At 39.5% G+C, this 20,495-nt stretch overlaps 1 protein-coding gene across 1 annotated transcript in view; it reads right to left on the bottom strand.

Annotated features, from left to right (window-relative positions):
• The window catches only part of ARHGAP29 (Rho GTPase activating protein 29), a 57,361-nt gene that overhangs the window by 20,836 nt on the left and 16,030 nt on the right, over positions 1-20,495 (bottom strand). Inside the window, exon 3 of the mRNA XM_074151282.1 lies at positions 8,024-8,167. Within this exon, the coding sequence (XP_074007383.1) occupies positions 8,024-8,167 (144 nt within the window). The remainder of the gene's footprint in view (positions 1-8,023; positions 8,168-20,495) is intronic.

Here is a 20,495-nt window from a genome sequence, read left to right as displayed (position 1 = left end):
CCTTTAATTATTAGCTTCACAGTCTGGCAAAAGCCCCTCAGTTTTGCCTGTTAAAAGTGGGGAAGAAACTCAGCATAATTATCGCTGTTCCAAAATAGGAAAGGGAGTGTTCCTGAACAAACTAGGTGGTTTAAACTGGCAATCAAGACAAGTATTTAGCCACTCAACACTGAGCCCTTAACATGCTTCCATGCCAAACTGTAATAATGAGAAAAGAAGAACAATCCATCCAGAATTTCTGTTGGAGAAGGGGAAGGAGGGAAAAAGGAGAAGACAAAAAGTACTATCATCTTTCTTTGTTTCCAACTTAATTCCTTAATCATTGGTGACTGGGAAATTTTTTGTAGAGAGGTCATTTACACTTCTTTGAGCTGAAGCCGAGCCTTCTGGATGGAAGTTTTCCCAATTTTTCTTTGCAAGAAGTGACAATTTCATATTAGTATTTATTTTTATAAAGTTTTGGGGTTTTTTTGAAGTAATGCTATAGTCTTAATTAACTAGATGCCCAAGTTACACTTACGCTCACCTGTTTCACTTATTCATCCCTATTCATCACTCTGAGACCTGTGATAATGTTAATTTATGTATCCTCCTTACATTTCAAGTACAAATAAGGATAAAATGGACTGCAATGACTTCCAGAAGTAGCAAAAATTAAATTATGTTAAAATGTTGCCCATTCTATACATGTTTTCTTAGCAAATTAAAGTAACAGACTTTAATCTTAAAAAGTATTAAAACTTCCTGCCAGGTGCCTAAACACTAATGGGTAACAAACAAAGAAAGTACAGTAATCTGCTCCCCCATTAGACTTCCTTTGTGAAAGGAAAAGTTTTTAACCAGTAAATTAACACACTTGAATCCATTCCTTTTTACACAGCATGCCAACAGGCCTGATCAACATTTTTATAACAACTATTTCTACAGAAAGCTATTGTGGAAAAAATAAGTCTCTCTCTCATGCTCTATTTTCACAATTACTTGCAGATCTGGAATAATGTGTTGTAATAAGCCTGCAGCAAAATAAGAATGCCACGTATTACAAAAATATTAACAGTCTCTGTTGCCACAGTTCACTGCTAAATTAAGACTTCTACCTCTTCATTCTTCTATGCTTCTTAATTACATAAAAGAAATTAATGCCTCTGGCACCTTTGTTTGAAATGAGACTCCATAGAGGTCCACAGATGATTTTTTTTTTAACAACTTCATAAATTCCAGTGGATTTATTTTTTTTAAATTCAGTTTAGTTGGAAACGTCAGCTTTCCAGAGATAACACTGCTTCTGAATCTCAATTTTGCATTCTGAATCATTAAGCAACAACAGTTACTATGAGATCTGTTGATTACCAGCCACTAATGACTGGAAAAATCATTTGAGTGCCAGCATGAAACGCTGTTTCAAAATTAAAAAGAACCAACAAGAACTTTCTATACATTCAAAGCACTTACCACTTAAACATTCGTATATCCATTAGCTGCAGCGTCTTCAGAGAAAGAGCACTTCTTTCACTTTACTAACAAGACATTAATATAGATAGCCTCTCCCTAAAGAAATGTCGTCTGTTTCACTCTGCCTTCCTGTTCCAGGAAGGCTTTTGTTAAGCTTTACATTTTATATACCAGAGAAATTCTTTCTTTTCAGGATCCATCACAAATGGAATAACTAGTCTCAAATTTTTCAGAATTACCACTTCTCCCAAAAAAAAGGTTAGTCCAAACTGTTATTAACGCAGAGAAATACAAACAGCTTTCTTCTAGCTTACTACCACTGGAATGCTGATGTACTTAACATCAACTTTAAACCATGCACGCTCTTTCCCCAGGACATCCTGGCTGCACACAATAGCTACTGACAACAATGAACTATAGTAATCTTCCCATGTCTGGAAATGACAGCTATCTATCTATAGTTCTACAGATTTCAAAGCAAGTATTCAACTTAACAAGGCTTTTAAGAAAGACTTCAGATGGCACATAATGAACTGAAAAAAAATCGTACAATAGCAATACATTAAAATCCAGAATTCACTACCTGAAATGCAAGCCTAGCTTGCATTGAAGTGGATCTATATTTGCAAAGCTGTCTTCAAACTCAGGTGGGTTTGGCAACCTCATGTAAACACTGCAAGACACTGCAAAGTTTCAACTCTTGGGTCATGCCATCAAAAGCTTTCTGAATCAAGCCTAGAACAGGCTGGGGAACCAGCAACAGCCATGGAAGTTTTGGAAGCCAGAATCCCAGAAGCTGAAGCAGTGCCTGAGGACGTTTGAGCAATGCTTCTGAAACTATGACGAAGAGACTGCCAGCTGTCAAAACCAAAGTGCAACCAGGGCCTTTAAAAGCTGATGCTTAGACAGCTCACGGAGACCACAGCACACAAGCTTCTGCAATGCTCTCTTGTCCCCCTCAAGTCAAGTCAAGACAGCCCAGCCCAGGAAACCCAGGGGACACAGCCACCCGAGAGTCTGGAGGAGTTCGCTTGCTTCCTCATTCCCCCTCCCCATAGACAGCTGCAGGACTGGCAGCGCTGAAGCTACCTTGCCAGCTCTCTGCAGAGCCTGGACAAGTCTACACTCCACCACCTTGCAGAATTTACTCTTTGCAGGTCAATTTTCTCATACCTAATAGACAGATATAGTAACACCACCACCTGTTTCCCAGGAATACATCTTCAATCCATACATTACTAGCTGACTTCTAAGCAGTAAGCAACTGGCTGACTTGTTGGAACCGCATACCTTTGCAACCAATTTTCTGTCCTTGAACTCCCAACAATGTTTTCAAGAACTATTTCAAAAACAAAAACACCACCCAAGCAAACAAACAAAAAACCAAATAAACATAGACCAAAAAACACTCCCTCTCCCAAAATGAAGACTTGTAATACTTCTTTTTGCTATTACCTCTCATCTTTAAAAACATGCAAAAAAACAAGAGAAGGAACCTGAGTAAAGAGCAGTAGTGTGCAGACTGGAAAGAGGAAGAAGGAGAGTATTCTCAGGATCTCACAGCTAGAGAGGATCAGGAGGCTGTCCAGGCCCCACTGTTCTACTTTTAGTTCTCTGTGCCCTATAATTTCACCAGCCTGTACTTACTACTAAGTCTGGCAGCCTCCCTAACTTCAGCTGGATGCCAACAAGACAACTTTGAGGAACCGTTTCTGACTCCCTTCATAACAAATTTTGCTTTGAATTTACATCACATATATACCAACAAAATTGAAATTACTTCACCTTGCTAGAGGTATTTAACTTTGATGCAGAACTATTAGAAAAAAAATACCTAAAAAGGGAATTTTTACAAGACAAGTGCAATTTTCAGCTTTAGCATTCATTCTAATGATTCAGTTAAGTCAAAAGGTGCAATTTAGAGCAAAAGAACAGTACAAACTTGAATTCAGCATGGGATCGGGAGAACTATGGACTCTGGGGCCATCAACTATTTAAAGACACCGAGTGGGAAAATAACAACCATGAGTATGATGGTGTGACAGACTGGGAAGTGACTTCCAGAAATAGGAGTCTAAACAGGTTCCAAGCAAGATGCTTCAGTAAGTCTCAATTCTTCCCTATCAAGTGAGGTGTCATTTAAAAGACACTCTTCCAGAAGCACTGGAGTAAGCATGTACAAGTAGTGGAGTCCAAGCAAAGAGGCTCAAGAGAACCATGTCACATCCAAGATATAACCAGAGAAATCAAGGGTTTCCCCCCACCCCCTACATTTTCCAGCAATCCCAGTCTAAAATGGGACATAATCTGACATAATCTGTTCTGTCAAACATCATTTTCTGTAGCAAGATTAAGATAGCATGCTATAGCTAGTTTTTCCTTCAGTCTACCCAAAAGGAAAAACATTAGACATGCAAAGCAGAACTACAAGCACATTCATATCATTCCTACTGAAGAACCTGGGAAATGGCTGAGGCTTGGAAGAGGGGCACAGTGACTCTAATTTTTGCTAGCATTCAAAATGTTCCCACTTGCAGTACTTTAAAGGTGGTGGTCTGTTTGTGCTGGACATTACTTTTAAGTCACAATGCAACTTGTCATACTTAAGAGAATCCTTCACAAGCCAGAGTCACCGAGAGTCACTGGTTCCAAAGTTATTTTAACTGATTTCATTAAGAGCAAAGGCAGTCATTTGTTAAACTAACCATTTGCCCCCATATAAAGTTCCAAATACAAACTAGATTTGAATCCATGATGTTATGCAAAGATTCTAAAAGGTCTTTCTAGAACATAAACCAGTTATGCTTCTATTTCTGAAGGGGGAAAAAAAAATATCACAGGTAAATCACAGCTTGTTTCTGTTTCACCCTATTCTAAATAAGCATCAGAAATTTTCCATGCCAGGTTAATCTTCCTAGTCATAAATCTGCCTACAGATACAGAGCTCTTCCACATCTTTTTATAGTTCTGTCCTCCAATGACAAGAAACAGATGAGTCAGATGAACTTCTTTCATAATGTCACATTAACACAGCCTGGGAAGACAGAGGAAAAAGGATACCGGTTCTGTCCTACCAGCTCCTCACATTTCTTGTAGTTTCCTGTTTATTCTAAAGTTAACATTACTTCTAGTGAACCACAGCTGAAAACCTGTGAATGCATGTGTTACTGACAGGCCACTGTAAGCAAACTTGAGGTTTGACATGCTTGCAATTCACCACAACATGCTGTATTTTTACTTCAGCTTCCTCAGTTCCAGCAGTCATGCACTTCAGTTGGAGTACAAACACAGAAGCAGTATGACCCTCGCACAAAAATCAGCTGTAAAAATCAAACAGCTGCTAAAGACAAAGTACCTTCACATTTACCACAGGTTACGCTGGGAGGAGGTAGGCTGTTTTCATACAGCAAAGGTTTTGCTGTGCTCAGAGAAGTAGGACCGAAGTACCAGCCTGAAAAGAGCTGAAGCCCTGTAACTCCCCATTTCCATCTCTTGGAATGCATGACTGAGCAAACGATAGGTGCTACACTAAAGTCTTCATATGAAAGTGCTTGTTTGTATCAAAGGCTACAAATATTGAGGCAGGACTGATTGACACCATCTTCTTTAGTGAGATCTGGAGCTCTCTTTTCTTGCAATTAACTTGGGAACTCTGCAAGGCTGGATCACACAGGGCTGGATCACAGGAACAACAATTCACCACAGAGTTTGTTTGCTTTAGCCAAAGAACCACCAGAAACTTTACACCAGCCTCTCTGTTCTACATCCAGAACGTATTCTGCTTATGAATAACTTCATGAGAAATTAGTGAAAATGATATGAACAGCAGTTGCATGCTATAATCTTTTATTTCATCAAAAACCAATTTTTATCTATTTATTTAAGCTGGAAGAACACATCTGTATCCGACCAGCACTGTGCACCATATCATCACTGTACTTTGGATCCTGTTGCAGGACTCCTAAAGCTAGATTTTCAGTACTGTCAAACCACTGCCAAGGAGAAAATTATTCAGAGTAATGTAACCAAGAGAGAAAAAGTCAAAGCTCAGTTCCAGCTCAAGGACAAAGACTTACCATAACAAAATCAACTCCTTTCATGCCTTTTTTCTTTGAGAGGTTTCTCATCATACAAGGCCATATTTTAGGCAGTTCAAGTGAGATATTGCTGAACACAGACTTCTCAGATGTACCTGAAGTACGGTCTTAGAACTCAACCCACTTAAACACATTTGACAGAAAACTGGAAGACGTGACTGTACTGCTTTTATGTCAAGTGGCATTCTTACAGCAATAAAGAGTGGAATTCCTTTCAAAATTCTGTAATTATACAATATGCACAGTGCTTTCCTATCAGTACTTTTTCTTTCCATATAGAAAATAATCCTTCTATGACTGTAGTTCCTCATAAATTCCATATATTAACAGTGAGTGAACTCTACAATGCAAGCAAAATGTTAGTAGTTAGTGCGAATGCATTAATTACATGAACTAAAATCTGTTCGGGTGAAAAAGCTAAAAAGTATTTGTGAATAATATTGGAAAAAAAAAAAGGCTTAGTACTAAAGTTATTTCTTCTGCTTACTACCAAGATAAATGAATAAATCCTAAAATAACTATTAAAAGAACAGCTACGCATCAAACCAGGCAGAAACAGATGCATTTAAGAAAATGGCAATGCATCTGCCCAGGGTTCAGTACTATTGAAAGTGTATGATGGAACAATCTGCACTGTGAAGAGAATATGTATGGCATCAAATTCAGAAGGCTGCAAGTACTCTGGAGGAATACATTATGTAATTCAACAAAGTGCTTAATTCTCCGCTTCAGAAGTAGAAGGGTAGGAGGGAGAATACATAAATCTAGATCTGGAAAACTGGTTCAGCCCCAGAACTACAGAAAGTGACCTTGGACTTATCACGGACTTGAAATCGAACACAAAAATTGACAAAAAGGCCAACATAATTATGGAATCAATCAACAATGTTACCATGTGAGACAAGGAAAGTAATTATATTGCTTTACTCTGCAATGGTTAACTTTGACAGTACAGACAGTGATCAATTTGGGGCAATGCAGATCAAGAACAATTTTGATAAACTATGTAGTCCAGAGAGGGTAAGTATTATTGCAATAATTTTGGAAAACACAATTTAGCAAAGGTTGATGTAATTTACTTTACTTGCGTACTTTAAGTCAGTTCTCCTCAACATATCTTAAAGAAAGAACAGCTGAACATTGTTCTGTGTCCACTGAAATTAGGGGGGAGTGGAAGATACACAGTAACCTTACTGCACTTAAGCATGGAAACAGCTTAAGCATGGAAATCCACCTTGTCTAAGGTGGATTTGAATTACGGTCACTCAACGTTTAACCTGTTCTCATGGGTAAATATCTGATTACCATTGTACATGTGTACTTAACTCTTCCTGAGATTAACAAGACAAACAGCAACCTCTCAGGGATACCCTCTGCATTTCTACTGTTATGTACAATTCCCTAAAGCAAGTTCAGAAGTTGCAGAGTTATAATCCTGTGATCATTTCAATATCAGGGACAGCTATAGAAAACTCTACATGTAGCACAAAGAAAATGCAAAGTAGGCTGCTAGTACTTGCCAAGATCAAACAAACTGCCAAAACTATCTATCAATAGGAAGAATCCACACGAAGCTTGGAAGAATCCAAGAACCAGGCAACTAAACACATTAGCATTTTAACTGATATTCCTACTTTATTGAGCCAGCAGCGTATGTTCAGACTTACAAAGATAATTAGAAAGCAAGGGGAAACCCTTGAACAAGTAGAAAAACTATATTGTGCGTCTCTGAAGGAAGATGCTCCACATGATTTAACACAGGCAAGAGGTGGAGATTTAACCCTACTCAAAGCGTTCTCCATGCCACATGGAAGAAACTACTGGTTCCACTGGACTTACTCCAGAGTATGGACAGCTGCAGTCAAAGGCTACACAAAGAAGAAACAGCTGTGGTTTATGGGCTGGAGTAATTGTGTGCTCCACTATTTGCATTTGTCTGACATGCAGAGAACTGCAGCAGCAAAGGTCAGCAATAGAAAGTATTAACATAAACGTCTGCAAGGCTTTTTTGTTGCTGTTGACACCTTTACTATGCCTGTGATCTGTTTGTGGAATTTATAAATAAGTGTTAGACCATTCAGATTTGGATTGCTCAACAACATCCCTACACATCCGTAAAATTAAGCAAAGATTTTTGGCAAATCTTTAAGTGAATAAATATGAGGTTTATAATTCTGTGGTATTATTCTGTGATACAAAGGTAAAGAAAAGCTCAAGATCAAAGGCTTATGCTTTTGGAATTCAGTGTGGGTTTGCAGAAGCTTCCTATACGCAGAATTTTATAACATCAACAGGAGAACAGGCCATTTAATATTACTTTTCACTTAGAGAAGATATTTTTAAACAAATGCTAAGTTATTACTATTAAAAAGCACCCTGTTTCTTCTGGATACATAGAATCCTATCTATAACTCCAAGCCAATCAAGTCACTAGTTACAATTTTCCAAGAATATGAAAGGTAGCAATACCTTACCTTTTACTTTTGCAATAACTGTTCCTGCAGCACTAAGAATATCAACTGAGTTTAGAGTCTGATGTTTGTTTATCACTGCTTTTAAAACACGTAGCAACTCTCCCAGGCGTTCATGTACTACCTGATGCAGGCCATCTTGATTTTCTGAAAAAAGTAAAGGAGAAACTACATTAAAACAGTGGATTAATTTCCAATCGTGTTACAAACCACTGATGGTATTCAGCTGCCCTGAAGTCTAGGCCATATAGAACAAAAATTTTTAAAAAAGAATTACACTAGCATTTGCCAACAGTTTACTTGGCATGTTGCATGCCATCTAGATATACACTTATTTATCCCATAAGGTGGCCCTTTATGTTAAGAGTAGTATTGTATGCCTAGAACTTGGCAATACACATGAAGACAGTGTTGAGTGCCTAGGATAGTGCCTAGTGCCTATGGATAAGAATCAAGGGGAAGACCAACAAGGCAGACCTTGTGGTGGGAGTTTGTTATAGACCCCCAAACCAGGATATAAAGACTGATGAAATATTCTATAAGCAGCTGGCAGAGACCTCACGATCACTCTCCCTTGTACTCATGGGGGACTTCAACTTCCCAGATATCTGCTGGAAATACAACACAGCAGAGAGGCAACAGTCCTGGAGATTCTTGGAGTGCATGGAAGACAACTTCCTAACACAGCTGGTGAGGGAACCGACTAGGGAAAGTGCCCTACTGGACCTGCTGATAGTTAATTCAGAAGGTCTTGTGGGGGATGTAAACGTTGGAGGTCGTCTTGGACAGAGTGATCATGAAATGATACAATTTTCAACTCTTGCCGAAGCAAGGCGAGGGGCCAGCAAAACTGCCACGTTAGACTTCCGAAGGGCAGACTTTGGCCTCTTCAGGAGCATGGTTGAAAGCGTCCCTTGGAAGACAGTCCTGAAGGGCAAAGGTGCCCAGGAAGGCTGGTCGCGCTTCAAGGAGGCACTCTTAAAAGCGCAGGAAAGAGCCATACCCAAGTCCCAAAAATCAAGCAGGAAGGGAAGAAGACCAGCCTGGCTAAATAGAGAGCTTTGGCTGGAGCTCAGGAACAAAAAGAAGGTTTATGATCTTTGGAAAAAGGGCCTGGTAGGCAAGGAGAAATACCAGGAAGCAGTGAAGATATGCAGGGGGAAAATTAGAAGGGCCAAGGCTCAAGCTGAACTCATCTTGGCCACTACAGTTAAGAACAACAAAAAGGGTTTTTTCCAGTATGTAAACAGAAAAAAGAAGATTAGGGATAATGTGGGCCCACTGAGGAATGAGACAGGCACCCTAGTGGTGGAAGACACGGAGAAGGCAGAGTTGCTGAATGCCTTCTTTTCTTCAGTCTTCACTGCTAAGGCTGCCCCTCATGAACCTCTGGCCTTGGAGGCCAGGGGGAGGGTATGGAGAGAGGAAGTTTTTTCTTCAGTAGAAAAGGACCAGGTTTGGGACCACTTGGCCAAACTGGACATTCATAAGTCCATGGGCCCAGATGGGATACACCCACGAGTGCTGAGAGAGCTAGAAGTTATCGCTGGGCCACTCTCTATCATATTTGAAAAGTCATGGAGAACAGGAGAGGTGCCAGAAGACTGGAGGAAGGCCAACATCACACCAGTCTTCAAAAAGGGCAAGAAGGAGGACCCTGGGAACTACAGACCAGTTAGTCTCACCTCCGTCCCTGGGAAGGTAATGGAGAGACTCATTCTAGATGTCATCTCCAAACAAGTTGAAGAGCAGGGGGTTATTGGAAGTGGGCAACATGGGTTTACCAAGGGTAAATCATGCTTTACCAATCTGATAGCTTTCTATGATGCCATAACTGGTTGGCTGGATGAGGGGAGGGCAGCAGATATCATCTACCTTGACTTCAGCAAGGCTTTTGACACTGTCTCCCATAACATCCTCATTGGAAAACCAAGGAAGTGTGGGCTGGATGAGGGGACAGTGAGGTGGATTGAGAACTGGCTGTGTGACAGGACCCAAAGGGTAATGGTTAATGGAACAGGTTCAAGCTGGAGGCCTGTAAGCAGTGGTGTCCCCCAGGGGTCAATACTTGGTCCAGTCCTGTTCAACATATTCATCAGCGACCTGGACGAGGGGACAGAGTGTATCCTCAGCAAGTTTGCTGATGATACCAAGTTGGGTGGGGTGGCTGACACCCCGGAGGGCCGTGCTGCCATCCAGAGAGACCTGGACAGGCTGGAGAGCTGGGCAAGGAAGAACCTCTCATGAGGTTCAACAGGGAAAAGTGTAGGGTGCTACACCTGGGCAAGAAGAATGTCAGGCACCAATACAGGTTAGGCATGGACCTGCTGGAGCCAAGCTCCGAAGAGAAAGATCTGGGAGTCCTGGTAGACAGCAAAATGACAATGAGCAAGCAATGTGCTCTTGTGGCCAGGAAGGCCAACGGAATCCTGGGCTGCATAGGGAAGAGTGTGGCTAGTAGGTCGAGGGAAGTCATTCTCCCCCTCTACTCTGCACTGGTGAGGCCACAACTGGAGTATTGCATCCAGTTCTGGGCTCCCCAATTCAAGAGGGATAGGGGACTACTGGAAAGAGTCCAGTGAAGGGCAACAAAGATGATTAAGGGATTGGAGCATCTCCCTTATGAGGAAAGTCTGAGAGAGCTGGGACTCTTTAGTCTGGAGAAGAGAAGGCTGAGGGGAGACCTTATTAACGCCTATAAGTATCTCAAGGGTGGGTTGAAGGAGGAGGGAGCCAGACTCTTTTCAGTGGTTCCCAGTGACAGGACGAGGGGCAACGGGCACAAGTTGGAACATAGGAGGTTCCACTCAAATATGAGAAAGAATTTCCTCACGGTGAGGGTGACAGAGCCCTGGAACAGGCTGCCCAGGGAGGTTGTGGAGTCCCCTTCTTTGGAGATTTTCAAGACCTGCCTGGATGCAGTCCTGAGTAGCATTCTCTAAGCAATCCTGCTTCAGCAGGGGAGTTGGACTAGATGATCTATACGGTCCCTTCCAACTCTAAAAAAATTCAGTGAAATCCCAAAAAAATCAAGCAAGTATCCTTTTTTTTTTTGAAAAGGGGTCTCTACACCAATACCTTCAGGTTTCTGAATTAAAGCATCCTCCTTTTCTTATCATTTCATCAACCACCATTTTGATAATTACACATATTCAAAAAAGAATATCACCAAAAGCAGATTTGGATTGCTCATTAGATATTTATTCACCTGATACAAACTCAACACCTTTTCTGTACTGAAACAAAGATTTTTGGCAGATGTTAGCGAGCCTTCAACTTCAGTGTCAGTCAAATCTTAAGCACCTTTAGTATATAAGCCTAGATCTACAAAGGTCTGTCTCTAAGCACATCAGTCTTGATAAAGAAGTTGAATGCCTAAATTATTTTGTGAAATTATGCCTAATCAGAAAAAATCTCAAACAAGCATACATTCAGGGCGATGAGTTTTACAGCATATGCCTCTTGCTATGCAACCTTAAATCCCCCCCCCCCTTATATTTAAAAAAAATATTTCTTGTTGCATACGTGGCACAGGTTAAACCACAAGCTCTTCCGTTCTGTTATAGAAGAGGTGCTGGTGCACAGAATTAAAGTTTCACATGCACTAAAATGCTGTGTTGCAAGTTGCAGTAAAAAGCTTTCAAATTCAGGAAAGTCTAGCTTATGAAAAAGAAAAAGAGGATCTAATACAAGCTGACTCACTTCCCCACCGAGCAAAAAGGAACGGCAATTCTGTGTTGTCTACGGCCATGAAAACAAACAGGTCAGTACAGACAATTACAGTACAATGCAAATTGATCCAGAGTTACTCAGAGAGCAGTTACAAATCTCAGCCATTTTATTCCAGCTACAAAACTTTATATTTTTGTTAGAGGCACCCAAATTTTTCTGAGGAATCAGCAAAGTACAACACAACACATGAGTACAGTATATCACCACTGTCAGGTGAGTAGGTGGGGGAAATGCATATGAATTACATGCAATTGCATCAAGCACAAAAGCAAGCCTTCTACAGACCACTGTGCTTCAGGCTTTACTCCCTAGATGTCAAATATCAGATTTCTTTCAATTCAGACTAGCTCATACGTGGTCAAAGGAAAAACCCTGACTCAGGAAGTGGACTATAGCAAAAACTTTATCTACCATTCACCGGCACTTTGTGTGTTTTTTCCTGCTGGAGGGGAGTAGGAAACTCTGTATCCTTAACAGGACACAGAGAATTCTAGGAAAACCCATCTATACAGCAGTAAATTAAGAAAGCTCTATGTAATTTATTAAAGAAACATAGTTGTGGCTTTATCTTCATTTACATGTACACATAATGGTTTTTAACTGAGAACTCAAACACAGCAAAGGCAAAAAAATGCCAAGAGGCTGGTACCATATATGGCTATGATTCTGTACATACAAATAAGCAGCAGAGGTAGTTTATGACAAACACACATTGATCTAAAGGCATACTGTAGCTCAAAGTTTGGAACTTAATGGGGAAAGCAATCCAGGCTTGAAGCAGTCCCCATGCAAGCAACAATAGTGGAAGCTGGGACCTTGGATAAGATATGATTTATAGGGGATATGAAAAAATACTAGAAAATCATGAAAGGCATGAAAATAGTGTGTAGAATCAATCGCTTACCAATCTCCTTCAGTTAAATATAACACACTTCAGATGCTTAAACAGAGCAAGCAGGAGCCAGATTCAAAACAGAAAAGGACGATTCTTCATGTAAAAATCCTGTGGAATTTCTTGCCAAAACACAGCATTGTCACAGAAAAAGTTTACATGGAAACAAGGAGAGACTGGAAAACTCTTCCAAGTTTCCCTGTGGGTTACTAATTAGACAAAAAATGCCTTACCGGGGCAGGCCATGCATGGATCCAGCTAGCCTGTGCCTTATACAGCAGTGGGTGATGCTGCTTAGGAGACTAAACAAGACTGGCCACTTTCTGCAGTCCAGTCCCCCAGCACCCACAACTGCTGCACCACAGCTGTTCCTATGCACTTCAGTAACTGTTTAGGGACCTGCTGTCTCTGAACTCATTTAATTCCTTTCGAACCTGCTTCCACAACTTCTTTCAACTCGACTACTACACTCTTTACTGAACTACTAAGCATCATACTAAAACAATCTAATCTGCAACAGCTCAAGAACTCCCCTAAGCAGAAAGAATTCAGAGGATAAGTCCAACGTATCATTTTTACTTTTCTCTAGCTATTCACTTTTGGCAGTCAGTGGAGCTCAGACATTGGCTTCGACACAGCTTTAGTCTGAGCCAGTACGGCCATTGCCACCTTCTAACACTTGGCGAAATTCTATAGCTGTCAAAATGAAACCAGGTAACTTTAATGGTCCCTTTGGGCTTTAATCAATCAAAACCTCAATTGTACTCCATCAATACAAGAATAAATGCTGTTGGGAGTACCAGCCAGCTCCAGGCAAAGGGAACGGGAAAAAGGAAAGACAGCAGGACTGTACTGATGCCCACAAATCCAAAGCGATCAGACAGCAGACAAAGTTTATCTGAAAATTATAGTAACATGTTATTTTCAGGAAATATGATATTAGATAGTTAAATGTAATTCCAATTAGTTCCTTAAGAAACATGTCTAGTGTGCAGATTTATGTTTTGAAATACTTAAGGAGAAGGTAGTCTATGGAGGTAGCATCTCATCTCTTCTTAAAAACCTCCAGAGGCAGACAAATATTCCAGTCCTTTATCGGGACTAATGATTTATATTGGCATGACTGGGACAGATAGGCTTTTATGGAGGCATTTGAAGGCTATATGCCACAAACCTTCCTCATCAGCTGTCTCTGTCTAGCCAGAATATATGCAGTCCTCACATGAAAGGCATGAATATTGTGGTCAACCGACTAGAGATGGTCTGCACAAACGCACCATTTGACTGGAAAACTCCGTCTCTTGACTACCCAAGATGAAGGCATCCCTGTCTTCTGATGCACAGATGTACTTTCTTAGTATTTAGGTTTGATAATACCTTACTAGAGCAACAGAACTGGGCAAAAAAGCAAGAAAAAGCGGGAGGGGGAGAAGACAGAGAGAGAAAAAAAGGACACAAGCCTCTTCAAGTCTGAAACAGAAGCAGTAAGCTTCAAAGGAAAACACAAGTTCAAAACAACTGCTGAGTTGAATCAGATGTTTATCATACCATCCAGGAGAACACTATCACTAAAATAATGCATTCAAGCATGAGATTAGTTATTTGTGCTCTCAAAAGCAAAGGTCTGGCTACACCCAACAGAGATTTCTTTGTATTCCATCACTATATTATTTGTTTACAAAATATCTGAAACATTGTTTCTGTGCCTCCAGAAGACAAAAGGTCTGTGACACAAGTGGTGCTTGGGGAGGGGTGGGGGCAGAAGCCATCAGGAACCACAACTACACTGCGTTCAGCCACTGATACTCACCAAACAGACACTAAACCAGAGATTTCCTGTTCAGGACAGATTTATAAACCTCAGGTACTAACCCAAGCTAAATATGACAGATTAGTAGAAACAGTTTTAATACTATGGAGTCTGAAAATGGCTAAGAGACCAAAACAACAGGACAGCAAATAAATACTGTTTACAGTGAAAAGAATGCACAAAGAAATGCGTCTCCAACAGGTTCCTGGAGCAATTCAATCTGACTTCAGCAGTCATAAAAATTAATATTTACTTTGAGTTTTTCTTCTGTCCCTTGTACACATTCATTTATCTACATGAAGTCAAGCAGGAAGTTCCTCCGCCAATGCATGCTGTATCAGGTGTAAAGTCTTTCTCAAACTTAATAACACAAATTGCAATACTGTAGAAGACTAGTTAGTACTCGGGACCAGAGGATTGCGACTGCTGGTAATCCTGCAGCACAGAGGACCTCTCTGGGCATGTGAATCCAGCTGTTTACCTGGGTGACTACAGTCTCCTGGCATCTCCTGGAAGAATCAGTCAGCCCTCTATCCATCAAAAGAAAAACAGAGCTCTTAAAACTAGGGGAGAGGAGGGGAGGCTTGGTGAGAGCTTTGTAGCCCCTCTGCAAACCTTCCTTCACTGGAGTTTAAACTGTCATTTACATTAGCTGAAAACAAGCTCTTCCAAAACGTAAAGGCAACCACATGAAAGCATACTCTGTAGGAGTAGAGAAAGAAGAATAGGGCAAGAAAGCATGTATTCAAAGCTGACAAACCTAATGCACAAGAGTGATATAAGAAAGCAGCTGGGAAGCCTGTGTTAGCCGAGCCATCTCAGTAGCACACGTCATTAGAATCCCACTCCTTGATGGTTTCGGTCACCACATTTGTAACCACTCATCCATCTTCAATGTAAAAACAGCATAAGCTACCTATTTTCTAATTTTAGGTGTTTCTCAACAGGAAGCCTTTGTTTAGTAAATATTAGCAAGCAATGATGGCCTTACAGCTGTGGATTCGGTTCATGCAAAACAAAATAACATTTGCTCATCAAGCTTGTCAGCGGCAGTCACCCTCCCTGCCAAGTCAGGGCTGGTCATAATACACGCAGTCAGGAAAGGCACTGCTGTGTCAGTTGGCTGGTATTCTTTTGTCTGACCTGATTTATTGTTGGCCCAAACATTTCTGAAGCTGTTTATTTCAACAAATGTTTGCCAGGACAAGTTTAAATACAGACTAACATACAGTTTTCCCCTCCACGGCCATCGCATATACTATGTTGCTGTTCAGAGTCATACAAGAAGATGCACGTACCATTCTGCTTACCGCTTCTCCACCTAGAACGCTAATGCTTTCTAACAGCAGCAGACTCTCCTTTTACTAATTTCCACCAGTCATGAGAGAAGGGAACCACTAATGCAACTATTGTTTTGCTCTGGCTAAAAGTTTGTTTAGAACTGAAGTTCGTCACACTGATGAAAAGGAAAGATCTAGATAAACCAACTGAAAAGTAACATATCCATGAAAAATTCTTGAAGTCAGGTTATATATAAGACTTTCATCGCAAATATTCTAGTTCATGCCATCTAATAAGGTCCTGCTTTTCATAAAAAACTTTTTACAAGTAGAAAGATGTGATTATTTACTTCATGCATTCAACAATTTTCAACAATGTTACATACAGTGAAAGACACTATCAGTGTGGAACAACCTGCCATGAATAGTCTCTACAGCCACAAGTTTATATATATATATATATATAGAGAGAGAGGGAGAGAGAGAGAGAGAGAGAGACTAGCCTTTTGACTGGGGTGGGGGAATATACATAAACTCATCTCGCTTGTTGTGAAAATCTTACTATAAACAAGGGAACTTGTATTTTTGCACAAACAGCTTCATCTGCCCTCACAAACATGATTAAATGCCTTGTCTTTGATAAGTGTCTACTATGAACTTGCTCTATGGATGCTAGCAGTAGCTTAAGAAGATGAATAAATGCAATTGCATGAAAACTTTTAGACGCCAGTTGTGTACAAAGCCACTAGGCCGTAGCCAGTGGTAGAAACTAACCACTACCTTCATTAGGTCTAGTTCCCATTTTGAGAACTCTGTTTGTAAACTGTTGCTTTCCTGGGATCAGCTGAGGAGTGTGTACTTCAGCTCCACTTTAACTTCCACCGAAATAAAGTAGCCTCAATTCTGTTTAAGTACCACTTAACATCATTTGCATAAATCCCAATCTCCTTCTGGAAAAAGGGAGAAGCCAGACAGAATAGTCTCGCAGGGTGGTGGCAAGAACAAGCACACCAACTGGAAAGCAATTTCCCCAATATCTGAGTATCTGGATCCAGAACTTGTTATTAAAGTTTGACCTTATGGCATGCTAACAGTCACTGCTTTCGATCTTGGAAGGATTCCAAAGAAATAAGTTTGAGTAACCAACATTTAGCCAAGATGTCAGTCTTGCAGATTGAAAAGACTGTCATCTCTTATTTACTAATAACCTCATTTTTGGCATTAAGGTAAATTACATCATGTTTCCATTATGTTACACAGAAGAATCACAAGGTATCAGTAGTTACGCCACCTAGGTCAGGAAAAAAAAAAAAGTCAGCATTGGAATGAAGCTGACCTAAAGTAAAACAACTTTAAACTAAAATCGCGACACTATCATATTCATTAATGTCTGTATAGCGTACTAAGAAACTGCCAGCACTCAGTTCTGAACCTGATCCAGACTATGAGACTTCCCAGTGAGCATCACGGAGCAGGCAAAACAATCCTACAACAATCCTACAATCAACTGTGTGGAAATCACCCAATTCCTACATCTGCAGTTTGGGAAACAGTCCCGTATTAACCAATCATTTTATTTTTGCCCTCCCCTACCTATCACCCCCATTCTAACATGATTAACAGCCTGCTGTATTTGTTTGATTAGACAGAGGTCACTATCACACTCAACACAAGAAGAACTCAGCGAACAGTGAAAGTATGTTTTACACCTGGTTAGACCATAGTAACGTTGACCTATGTCACTGCTTCTCAAGGAAGCTTTTGTAAGGCAATAAACACATGGGCCAGATGTGATTTTTGACTGTACAGATATAAAATTAACAAGTTTTTTTTCCTTTAGTAGTGGTGTAGATATTTTATTTATTGGTGGTCACAATTGAGGAGTGACGAGAAAAGAGCAGTCTCAGCTATCATGTTTCTTCCTTTATTTGGCTGAATAAACATGCTGCAGATATAAGGAATGAAACATTTTAATTCACTGAAAAACAAAAACTCAAAGAATTTCTGGAAGAATTTATCCTTGTAAAATCTGTAACAACTCTGGAAGCTGCCAAAGGCATTAGTGAAGTCATAACATTTCAACCCTGTGTTCAGATGCAGAATTAGAAGCTACCTACACACCCCTATGCCAAGAAACATCATACTTGAAGCTTTCAAAATAGCAAGCTAGCCAGTCCTGGCTTTTTTGTTAATCAGTATCATGGCAACCCTCGCTGTCATGGCATCATTAAAGACACTACACCAAATTCATACAGTCTTTGGCAACATGTGCTCAAGAATCCATTGCAACCAATGTTTTAACCAAATTATACTGCAGCAAAAATGACAATTTATGGAAAACAAACACTTAAGCAATGAAGAAAATGAAGAAAATCTTAAGGACATGTGAAGTTTGACAAGGAATGAAGAAAAAAAGGCATAAAAATAGTAACCCAAACCCTACGTTTGACATAACGGCATTAAAGTTTGGGAGGTTTTTTTGAGAATAACATACAGATCCAATCCAGTGAGAATGCATGGAAATCGCCTCCAAAAAGCTTATTGAATACAGTGTATTGAAAGTAGCAATGTTTCATTTCATTTATTATATGCAAATAATGTTTTTATAATACAAGAAAGTATTTAATATTTGGTGAGTCAGTTGCCTATTTACTGCTAAACTACTAAATTTGATTTAAAAATCAGGTTGTACAAATTTAAGTTAAAATTAAAAAGCAACCGGTATTTACTTTTTTTATTTTTGATATTTTCAGGGTGGAAGTTCTCTCTTGACTTTTTGAAATAAAAAGGCTGAAAGTACAGGCTTACAATTTTTGCCGAAAAATTGCTCTTGGGTAAGACACAAAACTATCCCCCGTTAGTCCTGCCTTCCAGGTAAGATTTCTAGTATGATGAGCTTTTACTGTGTACCACAAATATCCAATCAGCCCTTTCAGATTCATCATCTGCTATCAGGGACTGGCCAAAATACATCGCTCTATCCCTTTAGATTTGACCATTAAGCATGCTGACTAGCCTCTGTGATGTTACCTTAAGCTGTGGTGGGTTTTGTTTGTTTTTTCAAACTGGGCTAACATTCCTACTTCATTTTAATTATGGGCTGATTCTGTACTTCTGCTTATGTAAGAAGTCTTTCTTGCCTATGTAAATAGGGCAAACCAAGACTAGATTCATTTTCAGAAATTACAGGAAAGTTGTAAATATCAAGATGTCTTAAAAAAATATTTACAAAAAATCTAGGAAATAGATGCTGTACACGCAAAATACATCAGAATAATCAAAATCTTTTAATTCTGCCTACACTGAAAGCAGTTTAATATTTTCATTATGTTGGTTTGCTAACTGATATCAGCAGAACAGTTGTTACTTCACATTCATTTCACATTTAAATTCATAGATGAACTCCCCATTTATGTATGTGGGGAAGTTTTTTGGAAAAAACCTATCACAATGCAGCTTTTCATTAATCTATTTCAATATGCTGTACGCCACATTCCTTCAACTTTTGTATTCTACTAGCCTTGAGATTCCAGTCAACTAACCTAGATGTGTTCAGCCATGCAGTTTAATCTTTAGAATAAATTAATCTTTTATTAACCCAAAATTTAAAGACCAGAAACCAGTAATGAACATTTCTGAAGTTTCCTTATTTACCTGTTTCTGACAAATGAGAGTGAACACACTACATGGCCATTTTAGCCACCATTCATATAATTTCCCTGAGTCTTCCCAGGAGTTTAAGAATAAAACTAGGTGAGGATAACGCATCAGCACTTTCAGAACACATTTTAAGTTAGAATTGTAAATTGTCAAGTGGATGTAAGACAACTTTCTTTATGATGAATAAATCTGCAATAAGCCTGATCAGTTACATTTCACCAGAAAGTCATATCCATCAGGACTGGTGACTATACTTTTAGTAGTATGCTACTTATTTCATATTCAATGGCATTTCACTAAAACTTGGTAAAGTAGTCCCTGAACCGTAGCCAATTGAAGACACTGTTAAAATAAAATGAGAAAACTTTTATGCTTTAAGCAACTATATTCCTTGCATATTGGTTCAAATTCTGAAAACATATGAAGTAACAGCCACTCAACTTTCACAGCGCAAATTTCTGAAAACAGAACAAGTTGGAATAGGGAAGACTATCCCCAGAAAGTTGATCTTCATATCAAACCAGCACACAGAAGCAGCAGTATGAATGTTTTGTTTTATTCAATTCAAAAGAAAATAAATTTAACCTTTGCTAACCCACATCAACAGATTACCAAAAAAATACTTAACCTTTAACTCATTTAACTTTTAGTCTAAAAATACTATTTGTTCTACATGGCTGCTCCTTCCGCTTTTAGCCTAAGTCACTGATTGAGTGAAGAAGCTATTTTATTTCTGCCAGCCCACCTAGTTTTCAAAAGCCCACACAAAGCCAGGATTATGAGATTATATGGTATTAAACAAGAGGTGCATTACTTTGTGCATTTCTTTTGAAGGATCTTTTAAACACCATTATGGACTGCTATATGATGTGATAGTATTCCATTTCCGTTTTGTTGATTAAAAGAAAAAAAACTTATGTAAAATCAACTTAGATTTTAAGTGGGATTCAAATCACTATAGTAGCAGCCAGTACCATTAGTTTTCTGGTGAACATAAAGGATTAATTATTTTAAATTCTGCTGAAACAACTATTCAAGAGAGCAAAGCCTGACTATGTAACTTGCACAGGTGACACAACAGAGCAATGAGCCATTTGAATG

The sequence above is a fragment of the Numenius arquata genome, chromosome 8 (genome assembly GCF_964106895.1).
Source record: "Numenius arquata chromosome 8, bNumArq3.hap1.1, whole genome shotgun sequence".
Lineage (NCBI taxonomy): Eukaryota > Metazoa > Chordata > Aves > Charadriiformes > Scolopacidae > Numenius > Numenius arquata.
Note: the sequence above shows the minus strand (reverse complement) of the source record. Positions and strands in the feature narration are given on the sequence as shown.